The sequence below is a fragment of the Cervus canadensis genome, chromosome 14 (genome assembly GCF_019320065.1).
Source record: "Cervus canadensis isolate Bull #8, Minnesota chromosome 14, ASM1932006v1, whole genome shotgun sequence".
Taxonomy (NCBI): Eukaryota; Metazoa; Chordata; class Mammalia; order Artiodactyla; family Cervidae; genus Cervus; species Cervus canadensis.
Genome location: NC_057399.1, coordinates 32,267,421 through 32,294,794, shown reverse-complemented (window position 1 = coordinate 32,294,794; position 27,374 = coordinate 32,267,421). Strand labels below are relative to the sequence as shown.

The 27,374-nt window shown below is 39.3% G+C and overlaps 1 protein-coding gene across 5 annotated transcripts in view; it reads left to right on the top strand.

Moving 5' to 3' along the window:
- Positions 1-27,374, top strand: part of SPATA6L (spermatogenesis associated 6 like) — a 72,205-nt gene that overhangs the window by 35,078 nt on the left and 9,753 nt on the right. For all 5 annotated transcript variants that reach the window (XM_043487144.1, XM_043487145.1, XM_043487143.1 and 2 more), the window contains 6 exons: positions 8,649-8,773; positions 13,645-13,722; positions 15,459-15,698; positions 20,061-20,163; positions 25,550-25,584; positions 26,313-26,509. In XM_043487144.1, coding sequence (XP_043343079.1) covers positions 8,649-8,773; positions 13,645-13,722; positions 15,459-15,698; positions 20,061-20,163; positions 25,550-25,584; positions 26,313-26,509 — 778 coding nt within the window. The remainder of the gene's footprint in view (positions 1-8,648; positions 8,774-13,644; positions 13,723-15,458; positions 15,699-20,060; positions 20,164-25,549; positions 25,585-26,312; positions 26,510-27,374) is intronic.

Below are 27,374 nucleotides of genomic sequence, written 5' to 3'. Positions count from 1 at the left end.
AAGACTCCTCAGAGGCCTTTGGACAAGAGGGAGGTTAATCTTAAGTCAACCTTGAGTCAATCTTAAGGGAAATCAACCCTGAATACTCACTGGAAGGACTGATGATGACATTGAAACTCTAGTATTTTGGTCATCTAATGCGAACAGTTTCTTGTGATCCACACAGTCAAAAGGTTTTGGCATAGTCAATAAAGCAGAAGTAGAAGTTTTTCTGGAACTCTTTTGTTTTTTCAGTGATACAATGGATGTTGGCAATTTGATCTCTAGTTCCTCTGACTTTTATAAATCCAGCATGAACATCCAGAAGTTCACAGTTCACGTACTGTTGAAGCCTGGCTTGGAGAATTTTGAGCATTACTTTGCTAGCGTGTGAGATGAGTGCAATTGTGTGGTAGTTTGAGCATTCTTTGGCATTGCCTTTCTTTCGTATTGGAGTGAAAACTGACCTTTTCCAGTCCTGTGGCCACTGCTGAGTTCTCCAAATTTGCTGGCATATTGAGTGCAGCACTTTCACAGCATCATCCTTTAGGATTTGAAATAGCTTAATTGGAATTCCATCACCTCCATTAGTTTTGTTCATAGTGATGCTACTGAAGGCCCACTTGACTTCCCACTCCAGGATGTCTGGCTCTAGGTGAGTGATCACATCATTGTGATTATCTGAGTAGTGAAGATCTCTTTTGTATAGTTTTTCTGTGTATTCTTGCCACCTCTTCTTAATATGTTCTGCTTCTGTTAGGTCCCTGTCCTTTATTGAGCCCATTCTTGCATGAAATGTTCCCAGTATCTCTAATTTTCTTGAAGAGATCTCTAGTCTTTCCCATTCTATTGTTTTCCTCTATTTTTTTGCATTGATCACTGAGGAAGGCTATCTTATCTCTCCTTGCTATTCTTTGGGCATTCAGATGGGTATATCTTTCCTTTTCTCCTTTGCCTTTAGCTTCTCTTCTTTTCATAGCTATTTGTAAGGTCTCCTCAGACAACCATTTTGCCTTTTTGCATTTCTATCCCTTGGGGATGGTCTTGATCACTGCCTCTTGTACAATGTCATGAAACTCCACCCGTAGTTCTTCAGGCACTCTATCAGATCTAATCCCTTGAATCAATTTGTCACTTCCACTGTATAATCCTAAGGGATTTGATTTAGGTCATACCTGAATGGTCAAGTGGTTTTCCCTACTCAATTTAAGTCTGAATTTGGCAATAAGGAGTTCATGATCTGAGCCACAGTCAGATTCTGGTCTTGTTTTTGCTGACTGTATAGAGCTTCTTCATCTTTGGCTGCAAAGAATATAATCAGTCTGATTTCGGTACTGACCATCTGGTGATGTCCATGTGTAGAGTTGTCTCTTGTGTTGTTGAAAGAAGGTGTTTGTTATGACGAGTGTGTTCTCTTGGCAAAACTCTATTAGCCTTTGTCCTGCTTCATTCTGTACTCCTAGGCCAAATTTGCCTGTTACTCCAGGTATTTCTTGACTTCCTACTTTTACATTCCCATCCCCTATAATGAAAAGGACATCTTTTTTGGGTGTTAGTTCTAAAAGGTCTTGTAGGTCTTCATAGAACCATTTAATTTCAGCTTCTGGTTGGGACATAAACTTGGATTATTGTGATATTGATTGGTTTGCCTTGGAAATGAATAGAGATCATTCTGTTGTTTTTGAGATTGCATCCAAGTACTGCATTTCGGGCTCTTTTGTTGACTATGATGGGTACTCCAGTTATTCTAAGGGATTCTTGTCCACAGTAGTAGATATAATGGTCATCTGAGTTAAATTCACCCATTCTAGTCCATTTTAGTTTGCTGATTCCTAAAATGTTAATGTTCACTCTTGCCATCTCCTATTTGAGCATTTCCAATTTGCCTTGGTTCATGGACCTAACATTCCAGCTTCCTATGCAATATTGCTCTTTACAGCATCAGGCTTTACTTCCATCACCAGTCACATCCACAACTGTGTGTTGTTTTTGCTTTGGCTCTGTCTCTCCATTCTTTCTGGAGTTATTTCTCAACTGATCTCCAGTAGTATATGGGGCACCTACTGACCAGGGGAGTTCATCTTTCATTGTCCTATCTTTTTGCCTTTTCATACTGTTCATGGGGTTCTCAAGGCAAGAATACTGAAGTGGTTTGCCATTCCCTTCTCCAGTGGAGCATGTGTTGTCAGAAGTCTCCACCATGACCTGTCCATCGTGGGTGGCCCTACACGGCATGGCTCATAGTTTCATTGAGTTAGACAAGGCTGTGGTCCATGTGATCAGATTGGTTAGTTTTCTGTGATTGTGGTTTTCAGCCCTCTGATGGGGAAGGATAAGAGGCTTATGGAAGCTTCCTGATGGGAGAGACTGACTGAGGGGGAAACTGGGTCATGTTCTGATGAGTGGGTCCATGCTCAGTAAATCTTTAATCCAATTTTCTGTTTAAAGGCAGGGCTATGTTCCCTCCCTGTTTGACCTGAGACAAACTATGGTGGAGGAAAAATAGAGGAAAACAATAGAATGGGAAAGACTAGAGATCTCTTCAAGAAAATTAGAGATACTGGGAACATTTCATACAAAAATTGGGCTCAATAAAGGACAGAAATGGTATGGACCTAACAGAAGCAGAACATATTAAGAAGAGGTGGCAAGAATACACAGAAGAACTATACCAAAAAGATCTTCACTACTCAGATGATCACGATGGTATGATCACTCACCTAGAGCCAGACAACCTGGAGTGGGAAGTCAAGTGGGCCTTCAGTAGCATCACTATGAACAAAACTAATGGAGGTGATGGAATTCCAATTAAGCTATTTCAAATCCTAAAGGATGATGCTGTGAAAGTGCTGCACTCAATATGCCAGCAAATTTGGAGAACTCAGCAGTGGCCACAGGACTGGAAAAGGTCAGTTTTCACTCCAATACGAAAGAAAGGCAATGCCAAAGAATGCTCAAACTACCACACAATTGCACTCATCTCACACGCTAGCAAAGTAATGCTCAAAATTCTCCAAGCCAGGCTTCAACAGTACGTGAACTGTGAACTTCTGGATGTTCATGCTGGATTTATAAAAGTCAGAGGAACTAGAGATCAAATTGCCAACATCCGTTGCATCATTGAAAAAGCAAGAGAGTTCCAGAAAAAACATCTACTTCTGCTTTATTGACTATGCCAAAGCCTTTGACTGTGTGGATCACCACAAACTGTGGAAAATTCTTAAAGAGATGAAAATACCAGACCACCTGACCTGCCTCTTGAGAAATCTGTATGCAGGTCAGGAAGCAACAGTTAGAACTGGACATGGAACAACAGACTGGTTTGAAATCAGGAAAGGAGTATATCAAGGCTGTATGTTGTCACCCTGCTTATTTAACTTATATGCAGAGTACATCTTGAGAAATGCTAGGCTGGAGGAGGCACAAGCTGGAATCAAAGATTGCTGGGAGAAATATCAATAACCTCAGATATGCAGATGACACCACCCTTATGGCAAAAAGCGAAGAAGAACTAAAGAGCCTCTTTTTTTTCTTTTTCGTTTCTAACTCTTTTTTTTTTTTCCAGTTATTTTTATTAGTTGGAGGCTAATTACTTTACAGTACTGTAGTGGTTTTTGTCATACATTGACATGAATCAGCCATGGATTTACATGTGTTCCCCATCCCCATCCCCCCTCCCACCTCCCTCTCTACCCGATCCCTCTGGGTCTTCCCAGTGCACCAGCCCTGAGCACTTGTCTCATGAACCCAACCTGGGCTGGTGATCTGTTTCACCATAGATAATATACATGTTTCGATTCTGTTCTCTCGAAACATCCTACCCTCGCCTTCTCCCACAGAGTCCAAAAGTCTGTTCTGTACATCTGTGTCTCTTTTTCTGTTTTGCATATAGGGGTATCATTACCATCTTTCTAAATTCCATATGTATGTATTAGTATACTGTAATGGTCTTTATCTTTCTGGCTTACTTCACTCTGTTTAATGTGCTCCAGTTTCATCCATCTCATTAGAACTGATTCAAATGAATTATTTTAATGGCTGAGTAATATTCCATGGTGTATATGTACCACAACTTCCTTATCCATTCGTCTACTGATGGGCATCTAGGTTGCTTCCATATCCTGGCTATTATAAACAGTGCTGCGATGAACATTGGGGTGCACATGTCTCTTTCAGATCTGGTTTCCTCGGTGTGTATGCCCAGAAGTGGTATTGCTGGGTCATATGGCAGTTCTATTTCCAGTTTTTTAAGAAATCTCCACACTGTTCTCCATAACGGCTGTACTAGTTTGCATTCCCACCAACAGTGTAAGAGGGTTCCCTTTTCTCCACACCCTCTCCAGCATTTATTGCTTGTAGACTTTTGGATAGCAGCCATCCTGACTGGCGTGTAATGGTACCTCATTGTGGTTTTGATTTGCATTTCTCTGATAATGAGTGATGTTGAGCATCTTTTCATGTGTTTGTTAGCCATCTGTATGTCTTCTTTGGAGAAATGTCTGTTTAGTTCTTTGGCCCATTTTTGATTGGGTCATTTATTTTTCTGGAATTGAGCTGCAGGAGTTGCTTGTATATTTTTGAGATTAATCCTTTGTCTGTTGCTTCATTTGCTATTATTTTCTCCCAATCTGAGGGCTGTCTTTTCACCTTGCTTATAGTTTCCTTTGTAGTGCAAAAGCTTTTAAGTTTCATTAGGTCCCATTTGTTTATTTTTGCTTTTATTTCCAATATTCTGGGAGGTGGGTCATAGAGGATCCTGCTGTGATTCATGTCGGAGAGTGTTTTACCTATGTTCTCCCCTAGGAGTTTTATAGTTTCTGGTCTTACATTTAGATCTTTAATCCGTTTTGAGTTAATTACATTTAGATCTTTAATCCGTTTTGAGTTAATTTTTGTGTATGGTGTTAGAAAGTGTTCTAGCTTCATTCTTTTTTAAGTGGTTGACCAGTTTTCCCAGCACCACTTGTTAAGAGGTTGTCTTTTTTCCATTGTATATCCTTGCCTCCTTTGTCGAAGATAAGGTGTCCATAAGTTCGTGGATTTATCTCTGGGCTTTCTATTCTGTTCCATTGATCTGTATTTCTGTCTTTGTGCCAGTACCATACTGTCTTGATGACTGTCTAAAGAGCCTCTTGATGAAAGTGAAAGAGGAGAGTGAAAAAGTTGGCTTAAAGCTCAGCTTTCAGAAAACTGAGATCATAGCGTCTTGTCCCATCACTTGATGCCAAATAGATGGGGAAACAGTGGAAACAGTGGCAGACTTTATTTTGGGGGTGCTCCATAATCACTGCAAATGGTGCCTGCAGCCATGAAATTAAAAGAGGCTTGCTCCTTGTAAGAAAAGTTATGACCAACCTAGACAGCATATTAAAAAGCAAGACATTACTTTGCCAACAAAGGTCCATATAGTCAAAGGTACGGTTTTTTCAGTAGTCCTGTATGGGTGTGAGAGTCGGACTATAAAGAAAGCTGAGCACTAAAGAACTGATGCTTTTGAACTGTGGTGTTGGAGTGGACTCTTGAGAGTCCGTTGGACTGCAAGGAAATCCACCCAGTCCATCCTGAAGGAAATCAGCCCTGAATATTCATTGGTAGGAATGATGTTGAAGCTGAAATTCCAATACTTTGGCCACCTGATTTGAAGAACCAACTCATTGGAAAAGACCCTGATGCTGGGAAAGATTGAAGGCGGGAGAAGAATGGGACAGCAGAGGATGAGATGGTTGGATGGCATCACCGACTCAGTGGATATGAGTTTGAGTAAGCTCCGGGAATTGGTGATGGACAGGGAGGCCTGGCGTGCTGCAGTCCATGGGGTCACAGAGTCAGACATGACTGAGCGACTGAACTAACTAATGCAAACAGCTGCCTCATTGGAAAAGTCCCTGATGCTGGGAAAGATTGAGAGTAGAAAGAGAAGAGGGCATCAGAGGATGAGATGGCTGGATGCCATCACTGATGCAATGAGCATGAACTTGGGCAAACTTTGGGAGATGGTGAGGGACAGGGAGGCCTGGCGTGCTGCAGTCCTTGGGGTTGCAAAGAGTTGGATCCGGCTGGGTGACTGAACAACAACAATTGTCTTTCGTTAGGAGGGAGCAGGCCATGCATCTAGGGAAAGCAACAGGACAAACATCGAAGGTAGATGTATGTGTTTGAGGGACATTGGTGTGTTTGAGGGACAGCAAGAAGGGCTGAAGGGATGCTATGGAATCATTAAAGAGAGTGGTAATAAATGAAGTAGGAGAGGTTATTAGAGTCTTATTATACAGAGTCTTAAAGGCTAGGATGAGATACTTGTATTTTATTTTAATATGATAGCAAGCCTATTGGAAGATTTTAAGTAGGTCAGAGTCAAAATCTGAAACAATGTCATGGTATGTGGAGAATAGATTTGAGTACGGGAAGAATGAAAGCAGGAAGACTAGCTAGGAGGTCATGGTGGTAGTCCAGGAGAGAGGAGGTGGGGGTTTAGACCATGGTGGTAGCTGTAACAATAGAAGGGAATAGAATTTAGATTAATTTTGAAGATGTAGTCAACAGGACTTGTTAATGGATGACTATAAGGAGTGAAAGAGTGGAACAAAGAATAGAGCCTGGAGTATTGGCTTGATTAACTAGCCCTGGTTCCTCTAATAGGAAGGTAGGGGAGAGCTTATTTGTGGAAAAAATCAAGTTCTCTTTTGGACCTGTTTTGTTGGAGATGAGCTTCCCAGGGTGGCACTAGTGGTAAAGAACCTGCCAATGCAGAAGACATAAGAAATGCAAGTTCGATCCCCGAATCAGGAATATCCCCTGGAAGAGACAATGGCAACCCACTCCAGTATTCTTCCCTGGAGAATCCCATGGACAAAGAAGGCTGGTGGGCTATATAGTCTGTAGTATGTTAGAGATACTGTAAGACACTAACTTGAAAGATAAAAAGGATGGGAAGGAAGAAAGAATGTTTTATAAGAAATAGCATAAGCTGAGGAAGTACATAGCAGAGGAGGGAAAGACATATCAGTTCATTGTGGCTGGAGCATGTTTTTGAAGGGAGGAGTAGAAAAATATGATGAAAAATGTAGAATACATTCTTTTTGCGCTTTGATCCTTGTTAGAATCTAACGTTCATATTAAATGGAATAAGTAGGAAGGCATTAAGACATCAGATTATTTGATGTAAGGTTGATTATTTTGTACATTTGAGACAACAAAATGTACCCTCATTAGAGTTCATCTCACAAATAAAGTTAAGAGTCACCAAACAGTAAAGTTTCCTCACAGACTACAATTACTTTTTTGATGGTGCTCTTGGTCCAAACCACTGTGTAGCACCTTCTTTGTAGGCCAGGGGGTCTAAGATGGTAACTTTTCTGTCCTTCAGCTCAGTGATTCTTAATCATATTGCACCTGAAATGATCTTTTGGTGATGAGTATTTTGTATTATCCTTTTGACCATATTGAAATAATATTCATAGGTAATATGTGCTATGCTGAGTCTCTTCAGTTGTGCCTGACTGCAGTCCCATAGACTGTAGCCCAACAGGCTCCTCTGTCCTTGGGATTTTCTAGGCAAGAATACTGGAGTATATTGCTTCCTCCAGGGGATCTTCCCCACCGAGGGATCAAATCTGCATCTCTTATGTCTCCTGCATTGGCAGGCAGGTTCTTCACCACCTGGGAAGCCCCACAGATAATATAACCAACTTTATATAGCTCACTGCAAACAATTTGTGTAATATTCAGCCATAATATAAAGGAGAAGCACAAAGGAAAGTGATTTAAAATGAAATGAGATGTATACTAACATGTAAATGTTGAGCAAGCTATAGTATTTGGTATATAGTATTTGTAGTATTCAAATTTGTAGTATTTGTAGTATTCACAAGTGCCAAAAGGATCTTGGTAAAGATCTAGACAAAGCAAAACACAGTTGTTCCTTAGTTTTCATGGTACCTGCATTCCTGAAAATTCAGTGTATTTTTAAATTGTGCAAAAAAAAAAAAAAAGCTTTATGTTTATATGTAACAGTTAGGTTCCAGGCTCAGATAATTGTAAAAAGGTTTCTTGCCTAAAAGAATGTCTGTAGGATGTTAGAAAGTAATGCAGGAGTGTCTTGGGCATTGCAAGACACCCTGACCTCTGGTTCCTGCCCTTGAAATTTCCCCACAGATTTACAAAATGTTCCTGGGGTTGGTATCGGTACTGCTGAGAGCCACAGCTGTGGCTCTTCTCTAGGCCACTGGGACACTGACATTCCTGCACCACAAAATCTACTGAACCCTAGTCTACACTGTAACCTTTGAGTGAACAGAGCATTGTCTACCTTGTTCCTGTTCTATCCCTAGGACCTGGCCCATGGTATGTCCTTAGAAAACATTTGTCAAAGTGAAGAATGGATGGATGGATGGATGGATGGATGGATGGAAAGAGATGTTCTTTTTTATTTTATTTTGGAGAGTAACCCTTTAGATCAATGCTTGGGAAGGCTTTTGAAAATCACGCATGAGATAAAAAGTAGTAGAAGACATTGCCTCTTGAATACCAGGTGCTGTGATCAAAATATCTGTTTTTATCTGAGTATTGTCTCTGCCATCAACGGTCCAAGCTTTTATTTAGCTTAAATGATGTAGATACATCATTTCCAGAATATATATCTACTCGTGCATTTTCTCCTTTATTTGCAGTGTGGCAAGAGTTGGCCTACTATGAAGAAAACACACGGGACTTTCTCTTCCCTGAGCCACGGCTGACACCTTCGCACCCTGGGATGTGTAGGGAGGTGCTCATGAAGACAGTTGAAGGCTTTCCAGTAAGTGACCGGTGCCTAGCTGGGCTTCTGTTGTGAAAGGGATTCTTGGAACCTGAATGTTTTATTGCTAATAGGGCCTGTTTGTGGGCAGATCACTTCATCTTGGTTAGTGCCCCTTTATTCTCTTTAGCAGCCCTGATGAGATGCCCACTCCAAGTACTAAATGATGCTGATTCCCACTATTGATCTGAGACTTGGGAGTCCTGTCTAACCAGGCTAAGTCACTGCCATATTCACATTATCACATAGTTATAAAAGGCTTACTTCTTTCACCGCCTCTTTTTTTTTAATTTAAACATTTTTAAAGTATAGTTGCTTTATAATGTGTTTTTGGTGTACAGCAAAGTGATTCAATTGTATATATATCATATATATATATATGATATATATTGTTATTCAGTCATATGTATTATATGTAATAATATACACTATTATATATTCTTTTTCACATTCTTTTCCATTATGGTTTATTACAGAATTTTGAATATAGTTCCCTGTGCTATATTAGGACCTTGTTGTTTATTTTATATATGGTAGTTTGTATGTGCTAATCCAAACTCTTAATTTATCCACCCCTTCACCTCTCTTTCCCTATGGTAACCATAAGTTTGGTAACTATATATCTGTTTTATCATCTCCTCTTAATGCAGACTAACTGAAAGATATAGCATCAGTTTATTTAATCACAGCTATTGTTTTTGTAACTATAACAGTAAAATAGAGTACTGCTGCCTGTGTGTGTGCTCATTTGCTCAGTTGTGTCCAACTCTCTGTGATGCTGTGGTCTGTAGGGCTCCTCTGTCCATGAGATTATTCAGGCAGTAATACTAGAGTGAGTTGCCATTTCCTTCTCTGGGGGATCTTCTCAACTCAGGGATCAAACCCACATCTGCTTTGGCAGGTGGATTTGCTTTGTTTTTTTTCATGTGATACCTTATTTTCTTCATAACAGTTCTTAAGTCAGCCAAGGCAGATATTATGGTCTCCACTTAATGGAGGGGAAACTGACAAGAAGTTCACAGGCTGATATTTTTAAAATTTGTTTATTTTTAATTGAAGGATAATTGCTTTACAGTGTTGTGTTGGTTTCTGCCATACATGAACATGAATTAGCTATAGGTATACATTTGTCCCCTCCCTCTTGAACCTCTGTCCCACCTCCCACTCCATTCTGCCCTTCTAGACTGTCACGGAACACTCGGTTGAGCTCCTATGTCATACAGCAAATTCCCACTGGCTATCTGTTTTATATATGGTAAAGTATATGTTTCAGTGCTACTCTCTCAGTTCGTCCCACCCTTTCTTTCCCCTGCTGTGTCCACAAATCTCTTCTCTATGTCTCTCTATTTCTGCCCTGCAAATAGGTTCATCAGTACCATTTTTCTAGATTCTGTATATATTCATTGATATATAGGATATTTGTTTTTCTCTTTCTGATTTACTTCATTCTATATAACAGGCTCTAGGTTCATCCACCTCAAGAGCTAACTCAAATTTGTTTCTTTCTATGGCCGAGTAACATTCCATTGTATAAATGTACCACAGCTACTTTATCCGTTTATCTGTTGATGGACATCTAGGTTGCTTCCATGCCCTGGCTATTGTAAACAATGCTGCAATGAACATTGGGGTACATGTTACAGACTGATATTATTGAGGGATCTTAGAAGATATGGCAGCAACTAGTACAACAGTTACTGTTTTGGGGGCATTATCTGAACCCAAGTTCAAAATATTAATTTTGTTATTATCTGGGATGATTTTTAACATTGCAGAAACTCTGAAAGTTTTCTCTACTTTTATGTCACTTGAATAACCTCTGTTTTAAGGGCTACATCTTTGTAAATTATAAAAAGCATATTTAATATTCACCTGTTCTGTTCCTACTCCATGAGTGGCTATTATTTAATTTAGTGAGGTGTTATTGTCTCCATTTAAGAGTTCTGTGCAGAATAGATGGCATGCAGAACCCCTGTTTCTATGATGTTTATGACGACAGGACTTCTAGTTCTGATACTTCAAACACCAAGCATTCACCAAAAGTTCTCCCTGGGAACTAACATCCTGCAAGCTGTGCCACATAGTCAAAAAAAAAAGTTCTAATCAGAATTCCTGATGGCCATAACTTTAAGCCCTCCATAATCTTTGAAGATCTGGTGAATATCACTGACATCATTTTTTTTTCCTCAGAGATGTTCTTTGTGTATCACTTATATCCATGGTACTTGTGCAATGCTTGCCTTTATTATTTTGAATTATTGAGATTTTGCTCTTCAGAAGCAGAAAGGGGATTAAAAACTGGTGAGAATTAGGTGGGAGATACTCTTTACATTCGGAGAAGGCAATGGCACCCCACTCCAGTACTCTTGCCTGGAAAATCCTATGGACAGAGGAGCCTGGTAGGCTACAGTCAATGGGATCGCTAAGAGTCAGGCACGACTGAGCGACTTCACTTTCACTTTTCACTTTCATGCATTGGAGAAGGAAATGGCAACCCACTCCAGTATTCTTGCCTGGAGAATCCCAGGGACAGTGGAACCTAGTGGGCTGCCATCTATGGGGTCGCACAGAGTTGGACACGACTGAAGCAACTTAGCAGCAGCAGCAGCAGCCACTCTTTACATTAACTTTGATTTGCCCAAGTTTTCTCTTAAATAAATTCCATTTGCAAACATTGGGCTGGTATCCGGCTAAGTATCAAGACAAGAAGAAAGACACTTTCTCGTATTTTCCCAGATGTTATCTCTCTTTAACTTTATAGGCATAATTAGGAAGAATAACCTGTAGGAAGTTTTATTTGTAGTTATTCATAAATGCAGGTAATCATAAGAGAGAGCTTTAACACCATAAAGGAAGATCTTCATGCATTAGAGGTAAAATATCAGTTCTTTCAATGAAGTTAATCAAAGTATATTTTAAACAATTTGTGAAGAGATAGAAAGCTCAATTTCTCTCAGATGTTCTATAAGGAAAAATAAATTGCTGAAGTTTTACTAATGGCTGATATTCATTGCATTCTCACTAGATGCCAGGCCCTGTGTTGAGTTCCTTACATGTATTGTCTTATTCAATCCTTTTTAACCCCTCAAGGTGGCTACTATTAGTTTCCTCATTTTAGGCATGGGGAAGCTGGTATGGAGAATTTATAAAGGGTACTCAGAGTCACAGAACTGGTGAGCAATGGAACTAGGATTCTCACACTGGTCTGTTGTGCTTTGAAGTTTGCACTCAACCTGTGCATTATGCTCATTCTCTCATGTTTATTTCAGCCCAGGGTCCAATTTCTTTTCCTTAATGTTATAGGACATGAGAATAAATGACATGCGAAAGTCAGACAAATTATTCACTTCATATATTTTCTGTTATTAGTTCATTAAGAATTAGATTTATTTTCTCCAGTACAATGTGACTTTTTCTTTGTACTTTAATATTTTTTTTCATTTCACTTGTTACCCTGACAGCCTTTTTTTCCTCCTTTTCCTGCTGAGGTCAAGAATATTGAGGGGAGATTATAATCTTTGTTTTTTGGTTGTTGTTATTAGGTAAAGACTGAATTTGTAACTTAGGCAGAAAGAATATTATTTTTAATTATTAATTTTTAGTTACTAATTTTAATTTTTCCTTAGTGTTTAGGTACTCTGAGTACCCTTTATAAATTTTTCCTTAGTGATTCTTAAAAAATCCTACTGTTAAACCCAATTATTGACCTAACCATCATTACCACCATCCCATTGCTAAGGGGATTGCACAGGATACAGCCTGTAAATTTCAGCTCTAAACCGTTATGCTAAAATGAGTACTTCTATGAAAAAGAAAATATATTCCTCCTTATTGTCTGTAAGTCACCGCCAGGAGTTGAACTTAAATAGGTGAACAAAATTTAATTACAGACTGTGGATTCCTTCCTGGTAGGGGGCCCTCCTCCTGGGGGCCCTCCTCCTCCTCTCTGGGCTAAGTGGAGCTTCATGTAGAGTGGTTAAGTATAGGCTCAGGTTATCTGGGTTCAAGCCCAGTTTTGTCACTCAATGGCTATGTGATTTTGGGTAAATTACTTAATCTCCGTGTACCTTAGTTTCCTCCTCTGTAAAATGGGACTGATAATAGTTCTTCCCTTAAAGGGTTATTTTGAGGGTTGAATGAGGTAATATATGTATGTGTGTGTATTAGTCACTCACTGGTGTCCGACTTTGCAACCCCATGGACTGTAGCCCTCTAGGCTCCTCTGTCCATAGGATTCTCCAGGCAAGAATACTGGAGTGGGTTGCAAATTCCTTCTATAGGGCACCCAGAGATTGAACCTGGTCTCCTGCGTCTTTGGCATTGCAGATGGATTCTTCACCACTGAGCAACCAGGGAAGCCCAAAGCAACTATACCCCAATACAAGTGTTTTAAAAATGGTATTGTTAACTATGTTGCATTGTTGTACATTCCATTTCTAGAACATATTCATTTTGCCTAACTGAAATTTTATATCCTTTGACTTAACTTTTCCCCTTTTCCCTCATGCTCCAGCTCTTGGCAACCAGCATTCTATTAGCTGTTTCTTTGAGTTTGACTATTTCAGATTCCGCATATAGGTAAAATATGCAATGTTTATCTTTCTATGTCTGGCTTATTTCATTTAGTATAGTGTCCTCTAGTTTCTTCTGTGTTGTCACTAGTGGCAGGATTTCCTTCTCTTTAAAGGCTGAATAATATTCCATTATATATATATATATATATATATATATTGTTATGTATATTTTAGACAATGTGTGTAGATTATGCCAGTTACTCAAAAGAGCATTTAGGTTCTTGGATAACTTCATGTTAGGATAGGATGAGTAAAGACCTGCTTTCCAATAATTTTATTTGTTTCTTCTATTTTCAGGGGATTGCTCCTAAAATAGAGTTTTCTACAAGGACAGCCATCAGAGAACGTGTGTTTCTGCATAGAAACAGATTTTTTGTAAGTATAATAAAGAATCCAGAGATAGAAATATCAGGAATTTTCTCTACAAATTTAAAGAATTTCAACCTCAGCTTGGTTTACCAAGTTTAGATGCAACTGGACAGACAGAAACCTGGAGACTTATTGCTAGGTTTGAATTTACATAGTCAAACTTCTCCTTCAGCCTGTCACACTAGAGTGATGATGTTTGGCGTGTATTCATCATGGCATAGTTGGTGGAAAAGCATGATCCAGAAGCTACAATCACAAGCTTGATGTGTAGTCTAGTTATTTTTTGTTGTTGTTTCATGACATTTACTCTTGATTTTATCAACAGTAGTGTTTCCTTCTTTATTGTGCTGAGGCCAAAGCTCAGAGTTGTATTGGGGCCACCCCTTTGGTAACAGTGAGGGTTCTTTTTTTTTTTTTGGTAACAGTGAGGGTCTTGGGGCATTCTTGAACACTACCTTCATTTTGCTTGTTCAGCCCTGATTTCCCCTTCACATTCATTTCTTTCTGTTTTTATTTTACCCCATTGCCCATAATTTTGCAACCAGGCAAAATCCTCTCTAAAATGATACAGAGAATTAATGAATATAGTTTATAGACCTCACATGGGGTCCTAGAATAAACCTTGAAAAAAAAATGTGGGCTTTGGATTTAGGGGTACTGAAGAAGCAGGGTCACTAATCTGTGTCAATCCATCAATCCCCTGAGCACTGTAACTCATCAATGGAAAAACCAGTGATTAATTTTCAGGAAGGCAATTGCAGGTTTTTAGTCTCTCCTTATTTACTCACTGTTTTCTCCAGTCTGTTTAAATGTGCACAGTGACTTTTCAGTTTATTGCTCTTTTTCTTCTATTGCATTTTGTTAATCTTGTTTTAATCTTGTAATGTAGAGATTTTCCTGTATGAACTTCCCCATCCCTTCCTCCTCCTCTAGTCTTGCAGTCTTCCTCTAGCGTCGTCTAGTGGTGGAGCCTAACAGAACAGCTAGGAAAGCAGAAGGGGATTTGCAGAGTGCCAGGTTCAGTATCATAAAATTGAGTATAGAAAGGTGGGTTTGGCTCCAGTATAGTTGGCTTCTAATTTTGGAATTGTTCTAAAAATTTCCACAGCTATACATACAGCCATACTTTTTCCTTAAAATAAATTGCTTGAGGTGAAATTGCTGAACCCAAGTATATGCCAAATTCTCTCTCTGTCTCCCCTCTCTTGCTGTATTTGTGTATCTGTCAATCATCTGATGGGGCATGGAGGTGTCTGAGACTTTCCAGCTTTCTCATAATACAGATAAATCTCACTGTTTAAATTTCATTAAATTTTTAAAAAAATTTTATTACATTTTGGCTGCACTGAGTCTTGGTTGGTACGTGTGGGATTCTCACTGTGGTGGCTTCTCTTGCTGCAGGGCATGGGCTCTGGGGCATTTGGGCTCAGTAGTTGTGCATGGGCTTAGTTGTCCTGTAGCATGTGGGATCTTCCTGGACCAGGGATCAAACCCATGTCCCCTGCATTGGCGGCTGGATTCTCAACCATTGGACCACCAGGGAAGTCACAAATCTCACTGTTAATAGTTTAAATCTACTAGTGATACTAAGCTGATCTGAAGAAAAATTTTAAAATGCCCTTCCCAGAGTTCACGTTTTATAAACCTGAGATGTTAAATCTTCTACCTTAGTTCAGTTAAATACAGTTATATTCTGATTGAGCTTTCTTCTTTAAAACTATTGTCTCTTCTTTGGGTTTCAGGAAGAAAGATGTAAGTCACGAAGGCCTTTATCTACACCAAAAGGACCAAAATTCCCGTTGAGTTGTGTAAAGATGAAGCCAAGGGAGAGTAATCTCGACACGGTGGCCCCAGGCATGCGGTCTCGGCCATTCTCTCCATATTGCACCAGGCGTTTCTTCCAGGACCAGCCAGCTCAGCTGAACCTTGGATATACTTTCAAAATACCTGGAGAAAGCAAACCTCCGTTTGTAGTAAGACACGTGAGCCTAAAATTATTTTTCAGAGTCCTTTGGAATGGTGAGGGTGTGAATGAGGGTGGAATAAAGGAAGGTTGGATCATGATAACAGATGTGTAAGTAAATAAATAGAGAAAATCCAAATTTAATAATAATTATGATTAAATTATGTTCATTTCCTAGAGTTATTGTCAGGAAACTCCTATAAAGATGTCTTGTACAGAGGACTTGCTGAGTAAATGTCTGCTATCCCTATTTTTAATTTTAGAATTAAAAAGAAATTTAATTATTAATAGTGTTATCTGCATATGACAACCTGCCACTATCCAGGAAAATCAATGAACTGACAATAGTAGAAGATTCATATCAAAGGGTGGCACATACTCTGTACAAATCTGAAACTAAAGCCTCATCAGTTTTAAGAAAACTGCTTGAGTTTTCATAATAAGATCATTGTTCAGTGGCCAACTTTTAAAAATATATATTTATTTATTTGGCTGCCTCCAGTCTTGGTTGTGGCATGCAAGCTCTTTGTTGAGTCATGAGGAATCTTTTCATTGTGGTGCACGGACTCTCTAGCTGCAGTGCTTGGGCTTAGTCACTCCATGGCATGTGGGATCTTAGTTCCCTGACTAGGGATCAAACCCATGTCCCCTGCACTGCAAGATGGATTCTTTACCACTGGACCATCAGGGAGTTCACCTGGCCACACTTTAAGAGTAGGAAACATGTGGCTGCGGAAGAAGCAATGATATGCCATAGTCAAGGTCCTTAATTTAAGTTATATTAGATTTAGCCATCAGGAAGTAGTGCACAAATTTAATCACACTTGTTTTCATAGTCTTAATTTTTTTTTGACTACTATAAAAGTAAAGGAAAATACAGAAAGGTTCAAGAAAAAAAATTACCCATAAGTTCACTAGAATAATAAAGCCATTGTTTAATTTTATACATTTTCTTTTGACTTTTTGTGATATTCATAAGGCCTTATTTTTTTCCCACAAAGTTGTAATTATACTGTATATGCAGATTCATTTCTTTAGTTAAATACATTTTTGTTATGTTAAAAACACTTCTAGTATTAGTTCTTGTTTTTCTTTTTTTTTTTTTAATTTATTTAATTGGAGGCTAATTACTTTACAATATTGTAGTGGTTTTTGCCGTACATTGACATGAATCAGCCATAGGTGTACATGTGTTCCCCATCCTGAACCCCGCTCCCACCTCCCTCCCCATCCCATCCCTCAGGGTAATCCCAGTGCACCAGCCCTGAGCACCCTGTCTCATGCATCGAACCTGGATTGGTGATCTATTTCACATATGATAATATACATGTTTCAGTGCTGTTCTCTCAAATCATCCCACCCTTGCCTTCTCCCACAGAGTCCAAAAGTCTGTTCTTTACATCTGTGTCTCTTTAGCTGTCTTGCATATAGGGTCATCGTTACCATCTTTCTAAATTCCATACATATGTGTTAATATACTGTATTGGTGTTTTTCTTTCTGACTTACTTCACTCTGTATAATAGGCTCCAGTTTCATCCATCTCATTAGAACTGATTCAAATGCATTCTTTTTAATGGCTGAGTAATATTCCATTGTATCTATGTACCACAGCTTTCTTATCCATTTGTCTGCCAGTGTACATCTAGGTTGCTTACATGTCCTGGCTATTGTAAACAGTGCTTTGATGAACATTGGGATACACATGTCTCTTTCAATTCTGGTTTCCTCGGTGTATATGCCCAGCAGTGGGATTCCTGGGTCATATGGCAGTTCTATTTCTGGTTTTTTAAGGAATCTCCACGCTGTTCTCCATAGTGGCTGTACTAGTTTGCATTCCCACCAACAGTGTAAGAGGGTTTTCTTTGTTCCGCACTCTCTCCAGCATTTATTGTTTGTAGACTTTTTGATAGCAGCCATTCTGACCTGCAAAAGATGGTACCTCATTGTAGTTTTGATTTGCATTTCTCTGATAATGAGGGATGTTGAGCATCTTTTCATGTGTTTGTTGACCATCTCTATGTCTTCTTTGGAGAAATGTCTGTTTAGTTCTTTGGCCCATTTCTTGATTGGGTTGTTTATGTTTCTGGAATTGAACTGCGGGAGCTGCTTGTATATTTTTGAGATTAATTCTTTGTCAGTTGCTTTGTTTGCTATTATTTTCTCCCATTCTGAAGGCTGTCTTTTCACCTTGCTTATTCCTTCATTGTGAAAAAGCTTTTAAGTTTCATTAGGTCCCATTTGTTTATTTTTGCTTTTATTTCCATTACTCTGGGAGGTGGGTCATAGAGGATCCTGCTGTGATTTATCAGAGAGTGTTTTGCCTATGTTCTCCTCTAGGAGTTTTATAGTTTCTGGTCTTACATTTAGATCTTTAATCCATTTTGAGTTTATTTTTGTGTATGGTGTCAGAAAGTGTTCTAGTTTTGTTCTTTTACAGGTGGTTGACCAGTTTTCCCAGCACCACTTGTTAAAGAGATTGTCTTTTCTCTATTGTATATTCTTGCCTCCTTTGTCAAAGATAAGGTATCCACAGGTGCATGGATTTATCTCTGAGCTTTCTGTTTTGTTCCATTGATCTATTTTTCTGTCTTTGTGCCAGTACCATACTGTCTTGATGACTGTAGCTTTGTAGTATAGTCTGAAGTCAGGCAGGTTGATTCCTCCAGTTCTGTTCTTCTTTCTCAAGATTGCTTTGGTTATATGAGGTTTTTTGTATTTCCATACAAATTGTGAAATTATTTATTCTAGTTCTTGGAAAAATACCGTTGGTAGCTTGATGGGGATTGCATTGAATCTATAGGTTGCTTTGGGTAGTATACTCATTTTCACTGTATTGATTCTTCTGATCCATGAACATGGTATATTTCTCCATCTACTTGTGTCCTCTTTGATTTCTTTCATCAGTGTTTTATAGTTTTCTATATATAGGTCTTTTGTTTCCTTAGGTATATTTATTCCTAAGTATTTTATTCTTTTTGTTGCAGTAGTGAATGGAATTATTTCCTTAATTTCTCTTTTATGTTCTTTCATTGTTAGTGTATAGGAATGCGAGGGATTTCTGTGTTTTAATTTTATATCCTGCAGCTTTTCAATGAACATAATTTCTATTTTTCATGAACTCTGTTCCACATTGTAGTTCATGATTTATTCTCCAGAATGTTAATGATTGATATTATTGTCAAGTTGATAATTTGACTCAGAATTACCTGTGTGATGTTTGTATATTAGACACAAGAAATGAAACATGGTAAATCCCAAAGTCAAGGTGCTTTTCAGATGACTGGTTATAGCATTGGTTTGCAGGTAGAACAGAGATGTTGTTTGGCTAGAAAATACAGGATAGCTGTTTTCTTCAGGTAACTTGTAAAAATGCCTGGCAAAATCTAGCACTCTAAACATAGTTTCATACAAATATTGTTAAATTGAGTATATTGGGTCTGATTTATTCCATTTGATATATATTTTAATAAAATACACAACTTTACTGTATGCCATTATGAACTATATAACCTTAACATGTTGGAAGTTTTCTTAGGGATTTAAAATTTACGTGATACTTTTATTTAACAAATTCATATACAGTCTTTACTATGTGCCAAGCCCTTTCCTAAGGGCTTACAGATATTAACTCTTTTATTTAGCCAGATTTCCTGATGATATCTGATGTTTAAGTAGAAAAATTAAAATGTAGAGAACCTGATGTCAAGATTATAAATTCTAATCAAGTTATTTCTTGAAGTAGAATGAAGAATAATAGTATAACATGACTTCTTGATGTTAAAAAATAAAAAACAAGGTTACAAAGAAAATTAAGGAACTGTATGTCATAGACATTCTGGAAGAGTCTCTATTTCAAATATTTTTACCTGTTGGCAAATCATGTTGTTGAATATAGGAAAATTTGGTCACCTTAACTAAAATAATATAGTCACCACTGTTCTTTTTTTCAAGGATATAGACACTCAGACTGAAAGGGGATGTGGAAGGCTGAAAGATCACCTTATGAAAATCCCTGTCTTCAGGGAGGACCCCGCCTAGGCCAGTACTGCTCAGAGTGTTTAGGAACATGAAGCTATCCTATTTTAAAAGAATGTGAAACAAACTCCACTTGCTCTTTACTTGCCTTACCAGTGGTTAGAATATGATCTGTGTCATATTAGCCCATATCTTTGTGTTCTAACCTCAGTGAAAGTAGGGACAAACAGCTTTCCCTGTTGGTTATAACATTTTATATACCCGGAGGCTGTGCTTTAATTTGTTCCCAACCTTCTCTTTTCTCACCTGCATGACTGTGATTGAAGGGGGAGAAAGGTATTACAGGGAATGAAGAGAGGGTAATACAAGCTACAGTGGGTTCAAGTCTCATTCCTTTCCTTTTAGGTGGACAGTGCAAAGCCCTTTGGTGAGAACAATTCAGAGCATCATTCCCAGAAGTCTAGAAGAAAACCTAACTTTTCAAACTTTCCATTTCCAGTGAGAAGAGGTACTTGATTTTCTTGTTAGTCCTGTGTAGTTTCCCCATGGGAACGATTGCATCCTACCTCTAAGTCTTCTTTCATTCTGAGGAATCACACGTTTGTCTGGAAACTCAGGGCCTAATTCTCAGGTGCCCTGTCACTGGGAGTTTCCAGGGAGGGGGTTCCCACGAGCAGAGTCTTCAGCAGAGATGCCGTCTGTTTCAGAGTTTCCCTAGGAGGAACTGGGGAGACTGCCCCGAGGAGTGTCACCACTGAGTGTGCTCAGGTTGTGGCTGTTGGAAAAGCAGGGAACATCTTGTCTTGGTGGGATCTCCTTGAAAAGGCACCACAGATAGCTAACAAATAAGACTCGCCATTTCTCAGGCTAGGATGCAGCAGGGAATTGATGGAGACCAGGAGAGGCAACACTTCCTTTACAAGATTTCATGTCAGCAAGGAGGAGAGCCAGTTCTCTCTGAAAATGTGAAGTTAAGGCAGGGGATCTCAGACATTTAGATTTCAGGACCCTTTTGTGCTAATTATTATTGAGAGCCACACTGAGCTTTTCTGTATGTGAATGATATCTATCAACAATTAGCATTAGACATTAAACCTGAGGAATTTATAAAACACAAGAATATACAAGCACACATTCCATTAGCCATCAGAGTGGTGTCTTCATGACATATCATATAGCTTTTGGAGAACTCTGTTATATAGTCATAAGAGAATGAGAATGAAAAAGACATCTTACTACTGAGATGTCTCTTAATAAAAGATTTAGTCTTTTACTTAGTAAAAGACTTAGTCTTTTACTTACTTACTTAGTCTTTTACTTACTTACTTACTTAGTCTTTTACTTACTTACTTACTTAGTCTTAGTAAAAGACTCTTACTAATGAGAATGAAAAAGAGTACGTCTTACTATTAGGAGAACAGTTTTGACCTTGCAGAATAATTCCTAAAAGGTTTTGGGGACCAATGGGGAGGCCCTGGATCATACATCAAGAATTGCTGGGTTAAGACATCCCGTTGGTGGTCTGTTTGTTTCCAAGGCAAACCATTCAATATCACAGTAATCCATGCCTATGCCGCAACCACTAATGCTAAAGAAGCTGGAGTTGAACGGTTCTATGATAACCTACAAGACCTTCTAGAACTGACACCAAAGACAGATATCCTTTTCATCATAGGGGACTGGAATGCAAAAGCAGGAAGTGATACCTGTAACAGGCAAGTTAACAAGCAAGTTTGGTCTTGGAGTAGAAAATGAAGCAAGGCAAAGGCCAACAGAGCTACAAGAGAACATACTGGTCATAGCAAACACCCTCTTCCAACAACACAAGAGACGACTCTACACATGGACATCACCAGATGGTCAGTACAGAAATCAGACTGATTATATTCTTTGCAGCTGAAGGTGGAGAAGCTGTATACAGTCAGCAAAAACAAGACCAGGAGCTGACTTTGGCTCAGATCATGAACTCCTTATTGCCATATTCAGACTGAAATTGAAGAAAGTAGGGAAAACCACTAGACCACTCAGTATGACCTAAATCAAATCCCTTAGAATTATACAGTGGAAGTGACAAATAGATTCAAGGGATTAGATCTGATAGAGTGCCTGAAGCACTATGGATGGAGGTTCGTAACATTGTACAGGAGGTGGCGATCAAAACCATGCCCAAAAAGAATTGCAAAAAGACAAAATGGTTGTCTGAGGAGGCCTTACAAATAGCTATGAAAAGAAGAGAAGGTAAAGGCAAAGGAGAAAAGGAAAGATATACCCATCTGAATGCAGAGTTCCAAAGAATAGCAAGGAGAGATAAGATAGCCTTCCTCAGTGATCAATGCAAAGAAATAGAGGAAAACAATAGAATGAGAAAGACTAGAGATCTCTTCAATAAAATTAGAGATACCAAGGGAGCATTTCATGCAAAGATGGACACAATAAAGGACAGAAATAGTATGGACCTAACAGAAGCAGAAGATATTAAGAAGAGGTGGCAAATATACAGAAGAACTATGCATAAAAGATCTTAATGACCCAGATAACCACAATGGTGTGATCACTCACCTAGAGCCAGACATCCTAGAGTGCAAAGTCTAGTGAGTCTTAGGAAACATGCCTATGAACAAAGCTAGTGGAGGTGATGGAATTCCGGTTGAGCTATTTCAGATCCTAAAAGATGATGCTTTGAAAGTGCTGCACTAAAAAAAAAAAAGAAAGTGCTGCTCTCAATAGCTAGCAAATTTGGAAAACTCAGCACTGGCCACAGAACTGGAAAATGTCAGCTTTCATTCTAGTCCCAAGAAAGGCAATGCCAAAGAATGTTTAAACTACTGCACAATTGCACTCATCTCACATGCTAGCAAAGTAATGCTCAAGATTCTCCAAGCCAGGCTTCAACAGTATGTGAACCAAGAAATTCCAGATACTCAAGCTGGATTTATAAAAGGGAGAGGAACCAGTGATTAAATTGCCAGCATCTGTTGGATCATAGAAAAGGCAAGAGAATTCCAGAAAAAACATCTACCTCTGCTTCATTGACTACGCCAAAGCCTTTGACTATGTGGATCACAACAAACTGTGGAAAATTCTGAAAGAGATGGGAATACCAGACCACCTGACCTGCCTCCTGAGAAATCTGTATGCACGTCAAGAAGCAACTGTTAGAACTGAACATGAAACAACAGACTGGTTCCAAATTGGGAAAGGAGTACATCAAGGCTGTATATTGTCACCCTGCTTGTTAATTTATATGCAGAGTACATCATGCGAGATGCCGGGCTGGATGAAGCACAAGCTGGAATCAAGATTGCCGGGAGAAATATCAATAACCTCAGGTATGCAGATGACACCACCCTTATGGCAGAAAGCAAAGAGTAACTAAAGAGCCTGTTGATGAAAGAGAAAGAGGAGAGTGAAAAAGCTGGCTTAAAGCTCAACATTCAGAAAACTAAGATCATGCCATCCGGTCCCATCACTTGATGGCAAATAGATGGGGAAACAATGGAAACACTGACATACTTTCTTTTCTTGGTCTCCAAAATCACTGCAGATGGTGATTGCAGCCATGAAGTTAAAAGACACTTGTTCCTTGGAAGAAAAGCTATGGTCAACCTAAACAGCATATTAGAAAGCAGAGACATACTTTGCTGACAAAGGTTGTCTAGTCAAAGCTATGGTTTTTTCAGCAGTCATATATGGATGTGAGAATTGGACCATAAGAAAAGCTGAGCACCAAAAAATTGATGCTTTTGAACTGTGTTGTTGGAGAAGACTCTTGAGAGTCCCTTGGACAGCAGGGAAATCAAACCAATCAAACCTGGATATTCATTGGAAGGACTGTTGCTGAAGCTCCAATCCTTTGGCCACCTGATGTGAAGAACTGACTCATTGGAAAAGACCTTGATGATGAGAAGGATTGAAAGCAGGAGAAGAGGATAACAGAGGATAAGATGGTTGGATGGCATCACTGACTCGTTGGACATGAGTTCGATCAAGCTCCTGGTGTTGGTAATGGACAGGGAAGCCTGGAGTGCTGCAGACCTTGGGGTTGCAAAGTGTTGGACACTACTGAGTGACTGAGCTGGACTTTAACTGAACTGAACTTTGCTTTATGAGTGAAATACATGAACCTGTGTCAGTACTGAATGTCATGGCAGTGAATTTCAACCATTCCTGAATTAATTCTTAGGCTAGAAAGGGATGGTCATGGCCCACTCTCCTGACCTGGACTTATACCATCCCTGAAAACAGGTTTCCTATCTTAGCCGGAAAGGAGTCTACTTTTAAGGGGCTACACAGTCTCTTGTGATAACTCAAGCCAGTATTCTCTTGGATCACGGTGACTGTTCTATAGCAACAAGTCAAAGATAGGTGACAGAATTTGAGGCAGAAAATGCTTCATCTTCTCTGATATTTAGATTGAAAACCACCCATGTAGTCCATAAAAACAGCACTGTCTTCCCCATTACCATGAAATCAAGCAACAGAAAGTGTCCTTTCCTGGGGAGGACAGCTGGGCTTAATGCTACCTAAATAACAATGGGGTCATGTATCACATTGGTCTCGGCCTTTGTCTCTTCTTAATCCTGGCAGGTGGAGAACTAAGGTTCCAGAGAGGTTACAGAGTGTGTACAGGTCACACATCAAGTTTTTGGCACACCTACATTTAGAGAAGACGTTCAGACCTCTGGGCTCAGATCCTTGGAATCCCTGTAGCTTCCAAGCCAGACCTTTCCTTAGGTCACCTGTCAGCTCATTCATCAGGGCTTAAGGTAGAATAAAGCAGTGCTTCTCAAACTTCAATATGCATTTGAATCACCTGGGTGTCTTGTTAAACTGCAGATTCTGATTCCATAGGGCTGAGGTGGGACCTGGAATCCTTCTTTTCTAACAAGCTTCCAGGTGATACTGATGCTGCTGGTCCATGGACAACACTTTGAGAAGCAAGGGAAGAAGGGCAAGCCCCCTGGGATCAGTAGCAAGGGGGTTCCTAGGCAAAAGGGCAGGTTTGTGGCTATAGCCAAAAAGGGCCTTAGCTGATTCCCTGCTCAGCTGGGAGTGTGGTAGAAGAGAGCTTTTGGGACAAGATGGCCACACACATACGTGAATGCCCAGAGAATATGACAATTCACATGCTTAAAAAGAATCCCTTTTTATATCTTCCTTCTTGTCGCCAGTGACATAGGGGAATCAGCAGTCCCTTGTCACTGCCTCAGCCCCAGTCAGCTGGGGGAAGCCATGGTGGTCTTAGCATAGCCTTGCAAATATTCATTTCAAAGGCATTTTATTTTCAATCTGGAAAAATCTCATTTAGTCTTGGTTTTGTCTGTGTATTTATTACTTCTAGTAGTTCTTACCAGTATTAGATCTACTTACTGTAATCGTAATGATTTTCACCTTTGCTGTGTTGTTTTTTCAAGCTCTCATGTATTCGTTTTTGTCTGTCTTGGACAAGTATACTCAGAGTTTCTGTGTAAGTAGGATTTTATGTAAACCTAATATAAAGGGAATGCCAGAGAGGCAGAGGCTTTGAATTTTATATTGAGCCACGTGGCTTTATTTTAGGCTGTGGACACCTGGGCAAATATGTTTTCCAAGCTGCCCAAGGACTACTGAACTTGTTGCTTCACTTTAGACTCACTTTTACCCTTCCTATAGCCATACGTGCTGCTATTAATATAACATTGTTTACCTCAAGAGGACAGAAAAAAATCTCAAAGAATTTCTGTGACTTCAGGGAGACTTAAAAGTGACGGTATGATTTACAAGGGATCATTTAAGTTCTCTAATAATTCATTCATTGTGTAATGTTTTGTACTGCTGTGCAATAAATGTAATAGCAGCTTTAGGGGTAACTGGTAATAATGAGTCATTGAAACACCTGTTTCTCTTTCTTCTAGCATCTTCTCTTGACAGCCTTGCAGCTAATGTGAAGGTAATTTTAGAAGTAGTATTTGTAAAATGATTTATTACCAGCTATATAATGTCAATTATTGTACTTTCTCTCATGAGCAGTTGAAAATACATTTCTAGCTCATGCTGCTTGTGGAATTGCTGTAGTTTAACTTGAGTTGCTTTGCTTTAGTTGGTTTTTTCCCCTCATGTAAACTTTCATTTGTAGGATGAATCACCAGTGAAAGTGTATGTAGGTTCAATACCTACTTTATCAGTAGTAATTTTCATTGCTTTCTCTCGAATTGAATATAGAGAGTTGGTCAATCACTTATTCTTAAAGTCTGATTGGCTTGTTCAGGTGAAGGTGCAAGCTTCCATGTTACAACATGACAATGGATATGCGTAAAGAAAATGGAATACTCTGAGCTTCCTTTGCCATAGCATTTAAATATTTTGTCTAAAAATTTTTTTCTTTCCCAAATGCAATAATCCCTAGTCCTCACAAATCAAAATTCAGAGCATGAGTTTATTTTGGCTTGTTAATATATACCAAATGAATTTGGTTATCTTTCCTTGCCCTTGACTCCTGAGCATTTTGTCTCTAGTCTTCTCTGCTCCCACTCCTCTTGTATGTGCAGGAGATCCTGGGGGCAGGTATTCTGTCTTCTTGCCCCCGGTTCTCTTCCTTGTCCCACCCAACCCCCAGCTCTAAATTAAGCAAACAAAAGCAAAAGCTATAACTAAAGATGAATGCACATTGTCACTCAGGTTATCAAAGAGCCAGATGAACGGATTGTTTTAAGGAATGAATCACCATCATCTTTAGATTCAAGTAAGTTTGGAAAGCCCTCACCCAGTTACAGTAACCAAGGGGATGCTGATTTTCACCAGGAAACTTCATTTGACACCTCTCAGCACTCCAGATCTCCCAGCCCTCTTCTGGATCAGCCCCTTCTCCGAGAAAGGTCAGCAGCCAGCACCCATCTCTTTGCTAGAAGAGTGACTTGTGGTCCGGCAGGAGTGAAGTCAGGTCACTTTATCAGTTTGCTTCCTTAGGAATATTCAGCTGGGGCAGCTTGACATGAAAGATTATTATTCCTTGAAAAATAATCCCAGAAGTAAGAATTGAGATTTTTCTGTTACCTCTGGAAAGCATATCTCAGAATGTTTGTTGAAAATGGGATAGGCAGCTCAGTTAGCATAGATACTATTTATTTCTCCATTATTATCTGTCACTAAAAGTTGGCTTAAAGCTCAACATTCAGAAAACTAAGATCATAGCATCCCATGATCCCAGTCCCATCACTTCATGGCAAATGGATGGGGAAACAGTGGCTGACTTTATTTTTGGGGGGCTCCAAAATCCCTGCAGATGGTGATTGCAGCCATGAAATTAAAAGACACTTACTCCTTAGAAGGAAAGTTATGACCAACCTAGATAGCCTATTAAAAAGCAGAGACATTACTTTGTCAACAAAGATCCGTTTAGTCAAGGCTATGGTTTTTCCAGTAGTCATGTATGGATGTGAGAGTTGGACTATAAGGAAAGCTGAACACCAAAGAATTGATGCTTTTGAACTGTGGTGTTGGAGAAGACTCTTGAGAGTCCCTTGGACTGTAAGGAGATCCAACCAGTCCATCCTAAAGGAGATCAGTCCTGGGTGTTCATTGGAAGGACTGATGTTGAAGCCGAAACTCCAATATTTTGGCCACCTGATGCAAAGAGCTGACTCATTTGAAAAGACCCTGATGCTGGGAAAGATTGAAGGCAGGAGGAGAAGGGGAAGACAGAGGATGAGATGGTTAGATGGCATCACTGACTCAGTGGAC